The following is a 7313-nucleotide window of genomic DNA, read 5'->3' as shown; positions in this document are numbered from 1 at the left end:
AGGAATCGACATGAGGGTTATGGGCCTGCACGGATTGATGGAACCAAAGCTCTGCTATCTAGTAGAAGCAGAAATTGGTAATGGGAAGGAAAGAGATGATCTTCTTCCTCAACTGCCGCACCTAAAACACGGTGACAAGCACTTTCTGGGTATTCAGAACACAAACCCAGTTCGATTCAAGCCCTGTAAATTGGACCCAGTCCATAACATGTGAACACCAGAATCACTCCAGCCGAACTTACCTTGACTTTGCCTGCGTTCTCCTCCTCTTCCTTCTTTTCTTCAAACTCAAAGGCAACAGTCATCCGCTGCTGTCTCTGCTCCTCCCACAGAGTAGGGTTAAAACTATCACTGTCTGACTGGAAATCTACAGTTTGATTGCAAACAGCAATGCACAAGAACACGGAGTTAGTGCACCCCCAGGAGACTGGAAACAAGCTAAAAAGACAGGTTTTTAGTTGGTCCTGTAATCCTGGGTTATTGTTTTAAAACCATCAAGGGGGGCAGTGGGAGCAGAAACTGCTAAACCATCACAGAGCTGCACAGTCAAACTGGGATGGGAGAGATGGGAAGCACGAGGGTCTCTGCAGGCTGAGCTGGCTCTGGCCAGCAGCGAAGCACAGGCTGGAACTTCTGTCCCCTGCACACCCAGCTCCCAGTTTCACATTGTTTCTGCAAAGCCATTCTTCTGAAAACTACAACGCATTTATGCATTGTACAACGAAAATGTAAACCTGATGAATAATAATAATAATAAATCTGCCCCAGCATAACGGATTTGTGCGCAGGATCCCTTCGTGCATGACAAAATACAGACTGTTTCCATGGGCATCACATGTCAGAAGAGACACACGGAGCCACGTCTGAGCCCCCCTCCCCTCCCTCCCGCTGTCCTTCCCCCGTCCCTGCCTTTGCAGCAGCTGCTGGTGGCACTTTACCTTCATCGCTGCGGGGCTGCTGGGGAAACATGTAGTTAGTCAGGACTCTCTGCTTTGTTTCGGGGTGAGCCTCAGTCTGCAGCGGAATGAGAGCCTTGGACTGCAGTGGGAAGGCAGGACACAGAACGGTTAACTCAGAGCACACACATCAACCATGACGGGGGTTTAGCATTTCATAAACAGAAAACACAAGATTAACTAGAACTCTGTATGAAAATCAACTCATTGATGGACTGAAGCACTTATTAACCTGGTGGGAACGCCTCCTCTGCCATTCCTCCCTCCTGTATCACCCACCAGCATCCACAGCACATCAGCAGTGCTGGCGGCATGGTCAGGTCACACCGGTGAGGAAGCTGGCGGAGCAGCGGAACAGAGCTGCGGCCACACAGTTCAAACACCCACACGACGACTGTTTCAAGCTTGGGCTAATGAAGAGTAAATTCACAACAGCTCTTAGTTCACCTGGTGCAAGATACTGGAGAACTGGCATGGTGGCACTTGGATATTCACAGCTTACTGTTCAGTGACGAGTTTTAATTATTGCTTTGCTCTAACGCAGCATCCGTCACAGTTCATAGACTATATGAGCTGTATATATACACACCGGACTGTAGGAAAGTCAAAATGCTCCAAAAATATTGTGTATTTAGAACGGTGTATTTGTGGCTGGGCTGAGGAGTCATGCGATGTTATTTTTTTACTGAAATTAGAATGGAAAAGCCAAGAATCCTGCTTTAGCACATTAAAATTTACCCACCACTTTCTACCATCCCTTGCACTCAGCCTCCCCTCCCCTCAGCTTTACATTTTTTTGGACATTTAAGGACTGTTGGGTGCGTTGAACATTTCTGACATTGTACAAATTGAGATTTTCTCCATTTAGAGTAAAACCATGAAGGTGCAAAATTATCCTATCCACCAATCCCGGAAAGGCTCAGGACTTCCTTCAGAGCTCAGATGCTGGCTGAGCAGTTGCGTTGCTCAGCGTTCATGTGACGTAACTCATTCTAAAACAGGATCCTCCGGAAAAGCGGCAGTGAAACCAACCCCCTCGGAGGAAGGAAAGGTTCACTGCTATGTAAAAGGAACTTTAACCAGAGTTTCCTCCAAAACATGACTGAGCTCTTGTGCATCTTTACAGGTTGAAACTCCCACTGACTGTAACGGAGTCTAAACCACACAGAAGGGAAGCGTGGTCAGGAGAAGAAAGAGCACAAAAATAGAGGCGGAGACAGAGGAAAGGATGGGACAAACTAGTAACGAGCCTGAGAACTATTACAAAGTATTGTCTTGGTGCTTTTGGCCTTTATTTACTGTGTTTGTAGGATGTAGAAGCTTAGCTGGATGCAAGCAATACATCCTGCAAAGGTCAGCCTTTCATGTTAAGAAGGATCTACGCCTTGGTACGAAAGTATAAAGCTGGACTGGGAGCAAACCCTTCTAAATTCTACAACAATCGTGTCTGAAACTCCCGGTTTCGGTTTTGGCCCTTGCTAAGAGCTCTGGCGGCTGAAGAAAACAGGAATATTGGAAGTCATTACCTGGTTGTCCGACAGCCAAAGAGCTGCAAGCTCTTTAAGTTTGGTAAAAGTGAACGGTAAATTCTTCAGTCTGTAAACGACAATATGGGAACAACGTGAGTCCTGCATTTCCACAACAGGTTCTCTTCAAGGTTTGTGTGTGTAGCGCGTTTATCTCGGTCACACTGAAATCGCTATCATCTCAGATCTTTATTTTCCCTCAGTTTTCCACTGAAATACAGTAGTTCATTGAGGGTATTCCACATCAAGAAGGTAACTGACGTCAACCCCGAAGGTATTACGGAGATTCTGGTATTTTGCCCTGGCTGTAAAGTAACCCAAGTCACAGCTCGTAAGACAGAAAACAGAATACATCTCGCTCCCAGGGGAACTTACAGGAAAGACCTGAGAGTTTTCAGCGCACCTGACAGAGATCCTTTTATTGGACATTTAAGTTTTGAGACAGAAATTCTCTAAGATTATTGAAAATTCATTTTTGCAGAAATGTGAGGGAAAAGATTAAAACAATATAAATATTCATAGTGAACCTAAATGGCAAAATTAAATGAAACAGTAAAAGGAAAAAAGTATTTTAATTATACATGTAGACTCATTCCCTGAACGCGATCCAAATGGGGAATGGGGAATGACAACTAGTAGAATTTCCCGTAGAAACTCCATTCACGTGTTTCCCACTCTCTAATCCTGAACATCTTTTACTTTTCCGTCTGCACCAACACGAGAGGGCTGTCCTGACCACCCACCGCCACCTCCCAGCCTTCTGCTCACAATGGTTAGGGAGCTGGGGGCCAGGAGGGAGAGACGCACCGACCAAAGGACTGTCTACAAAGACAAAACCGAAATGTCATTCACCAAAAAGAAAAGAGGAGAAGCCCTTTTCTGAGAGAGTCAGACACTCCCGTGGTGTGGGAAGAGCAGCTCCCGCAGGTGCGTTCTCTCGTTCCTCAGAAAACACCAGGCAACCCACTGCTGGTTGGAGAAGCCCTTGCTCCTCCACCAGCAAATCACCAAGGACACTCCTCCAGTCTTCCTCAGATTAAAAACCAAGGTCAAAGAATGAAGGCGCCCAAAGTCATTTCTGGGTTTAGAGGATTTTGAAGCATGATAAGCTCAGCCTCTTTTTCTAATTGCTGCTTGTTTTTGTTTACATCATGTATTGCAGGAACATTCCTCCTTCCCTTGTACCAACAGTGTAAAGGAACCCTGACATTCTCGAACAATTGACTTCCCAAGTGATTTTGCACTACAGCCACTTCAAACCGAGGCCCGTGATAATTGTCACTTAAACTATACGAGTTTAACCACAAATGGTAGATACATAAAAGAAGGGTATCCCTCCTACAAAGGATGTCGAGGATTAGTTACGCCTGGATGGTGTAAGTCAGCCCAATTCAGCTGATGGCAAAGAGCTAACTCACATCATCCTCAGGAAAGGTCTGGCCTCCTCTGAAGAGGAAACTGCTCCCAGGTCATTGAAAGAAGAGGTGAACCTGCACCGCTGCCATCGACCTCACACTTGATACTGGGACAAAGAAATGCAGAGGTTATGGCTGTGCTACTCACCAGAGCTCTTTGTTTCGGCTTAAGTGCTGTAATTTCTCACTAGACGGTTTGGAAAATAAAATTACATAATTGTTTCTATAGATTTAAGGGAAAATAGATTCACACCACCAGATGAAACTTTAACTGGTGCACACGCAGTTAATTAAGATGGCCACATTAACTAACTCACAAAGGTCAATTACACTGTACCAAAACGAGTTGTTCTGGCTGTGGATGGCATGAATGAACAACCTCTGCATGAGGCCATGGCTCTGCGGGAAGGTACCGCTTGACCACCAAGAGCTGGAAATGCCATAGTCAACGTGAAGACATCTCTTCGGGCTATGGAGATGATTACCTGTGCTCACGTGAACTAGGTTAAACCATGGGTAAAATCAAGTTTGCCATTGGGAAATGTTTAAAATTATTAATATAAATAGTTCTTTTAAGGCAAAACCTGAAGCAGCAACTGATTTTTTTCATCCCGGAAAAGCAGGAAACGCAGATGTTCTTTTCACAGTGTTGGATTTTCACATAGAAAACATTTCCTTATGAGAAAGAAGGAGAAAAAATGTCCCCTGAAGTTCCTCAGGTGAATAAAACCAAACTAAAGCAAACCCAGCACACACCAGACAGCCCTAAACATCAACCCATACTCCACCACCTCAAAGAAGTTACGTCACTCTGGAGCGAGGACTTTAGAGAAGTTCCCTCCGCTATTAATCCTACATCACACCTGTCACAGAATTTGTTGGGGCTAAAGACTTTTAAGACTATTTAAGACTATTATTCAGAGTATTTAAGAGTATTAGTCATGGAACATGAGAAAAGCAGAGGAAATGTCACTGATACTGTTTAAATATAAAAAATGTTGATAAGTGAGGGGTCTTCCGGGGCAAAAGTGGTCTCTGCTTTTATTGTAAGGCTCCTGACAGACGTAATTTTAACTCTTTCTTTCTGGATAAGAATTGGTTTTCTCATGCTTTTGTAAAATAACTCACTACATATTTGTTCCAGATACTAAATTTTGGGTTTGTTATGCCCTAAGTGAGCAAGCTCAGGGTATGGGAAGAGTTTCCACCACAGAACGGACGAAGAGCTCACCAAATGCCATGGGGAATGCTTCCTGCAGTCATCCATGCATATAGTATACCTTGGTGACATCCGAAAGAACTTCCAAATAATAACCCAAACATGAAAAATTCATGTCAAAACACGTTGAACGTTAACCACAACAAGCAGCATTCCCAGTCAGTCGGTCAAGCCCGGGCGAGTTGCTCTTTGTGACAGTTCTCCAAGGTAACTCTCAGCAAATTGGTAATGACAGGGTTTTCAGAGCATGAAGGTATAAAAGGACATGATTCATGTTAACCCACCAACATGCTATTCACAAACCACTTGTGGATATACATGGCCAGAAGCGATTGCCGCTTTGCTAGTGAGCAATATTGCATAATTAAATACCTAACCAGAAAAAGAAAAGGTGCCACAGGGGACAGTCCCTTTCCGAACAGATCATGTCGTCTTAGGACCTTTTCTCATCTAACTGCTGCAGGTGAGAGTCAGAGCAGGAACTGCGTTCTGACCCTAGGACAGAAGCAGAATGCAAACATAGAAAGGTGATGGCTCTTTTGGCTCTTCTTGAAGAACAGTCTGTAACTAAAAGAAAGGTCGCTTACCAGTAACCGATGCACTTTAGAAGAGTAGCCAAAATGTACATCCTAACAACTCTACCTCTCAATCACAGGACTCCTACCTGGAAGGACTCTTAGGAGAGAGGAGAAGCAGATGGAAGACACATGCGTATATGGACTACACAACCAGAACACCGCTTACTGATAAGACATCTTTTTTTCTTTGAATAAGTCTCCTGGGTACTCGTACCAGAGACTGAATCCAAGCAGCTACCCAGCGACTCGCTATGTGGTGGAAGTCTTGGTGTCTCTCGTGCAAGCAGCAACTGCACCACTACTTTATCACATGCTGCACTGGTTCTTGAAGCACTAGAGCTGTGCCACGCCTGGCACGGGCAAGGATGAATCTCCAGGTAGCTGCGTTGCAAGTGTCTCGAGTCAAACCTTTCCTGACTGCAGAGGTGAAGCCACCCAAGCTCTGCTCGGTTGCACTCTGGCCCACATTAGAGCCCACCTTAGCAGTCTGACAGCAAGTCAGGATTCAACCCATCACCGCCTTTTATTGCGTAGAGACAACCAAACGCTGCACTTCCCAGGGATGAAGAGCCTGTAACAGGGCTGAAAAAGTTTGAACCTGTAAAGCTAAAAGGAGAGAGGACTCCCAGCCATGGGGATGAGAGATGTAGATGCAGCCTTAGAGTGTATGGCATGGCAAAGAGGAGATGGAGTCTGGTTCTCTGGTTAGAATGGAATTCTTACACGAATACTTGAAGAAAGCCCTGGAACTAAACCAGCTTTTGGTCCATTAGGATCAGCAAGGTCCACCGCACAGCAATGAGAGCCTTCAGAAGACGTGGAACAAGAGTGGAAGCCTGCAGTAGCTGAAACCATAGTATTAAAAATGCACTAGAGAGGGAGTGCAAACTGACCCATCTCTGAGCAAAATGCATTAACTCACGAAGAACTGAGATTCCTGTTAGCCTGAGTGGCAGAGAGGTCTGTGTCAGGTTTGCCTCCTTCCTGAGAGACACCAGGCAGTGTTCCAGGCCCCACTTCCCAAAGTGTTTATGACTTTCACAACCAGACAAGCTCCAGATAACACCATGGAGGGAGAGCTCCTCTCTTCCTCCCCACATGCTACACCGCAGTTGTCCATCACTCCACGTGCACGTGACCATTCAGAGCGTAGCCTGCAGATTTTCCATGCTCTCTGGCAAGACAAGTTCAAAGCCACCAACATCCCTGTACTCTACATGCCTTGCGCCTGTGTGCACTCCCCATGCCACAAGGAACACGTCCAGGAGGAACATTTTTAACAACTATATTATAGGGGTTTCTACACGACTTCACTTTATATTTTATGTTCAGCCTTAACTTCAGCAATGAAATCACCGACAGCACATCAGACCCAGACGTGGAAAGTCCTTCCCTAATTTTCAATGAGGATGGATGGCAGTTACTGGAAACAGAACAGTATTCACACAGCGAGCGTCGCACTACCCCAAAAACTTGTATTTCTGTGCCTATACCAAAAACCAGCGTATTCTTGTGTATAAATCTCAAGGACAAGTCGGTCTGTCCCAACGTTGTGGCAGCTCGGGGAGGGCACCAGGAAAGGCTCACTCCAGGCATTCCATTTCCCAGGGGAACAGCCA

The 7313-nt window shown here is 45.4% G+C and overlaps 1 protein-coding gene across 1 annotated transcript in view; it reads right to left on the bottom strand.

The window, feature by feature from the left end:
* LRRC7 (leucine rich repeat containing 7) overlaps positions 1-7313 on the bottom strand; it is a 69148-nt gene that overhangs the window by 28434 nt on the left and 33401 nt on the right. The window contains exons 12-14 of the mRNA XM_010146367.1: positions 2483-2552; positions 939-1038; positions 243-367 (exon numbers count right to left, since the gene is read on the bottom strand). Coding sequence (XP_010144669.1) covers positions 243-367; positions 939-1038; positions 2483-2552 — 295 coding nt within the window. The remainder of the gene's footprint in view (positions 1-242; positions 368-938; positions 1039-2482; positions 2553-7313) is intronic.

Source organism: Buceros rhinoceros, unplaced genomic scaffold (genome assembly GCF_000710305.1).
Source record: "Buceros rhinoceros silvestris isolate BGI_N320 unplaced genomic scaffold, ASM71030v1 scaffold27050, whole genome shotgun sequence".
NCBI lineage: Eukaryota > Metazoa > Chordata > Aves > Bucerotiformes > Bucerotidae > Buceros > Buceros rhinoceros.
The sequence above is the reverse complement of the archived record's forward strand: the minus strand, read 5'-3'. Positions and strand labels throughout refer to the sequence as shown.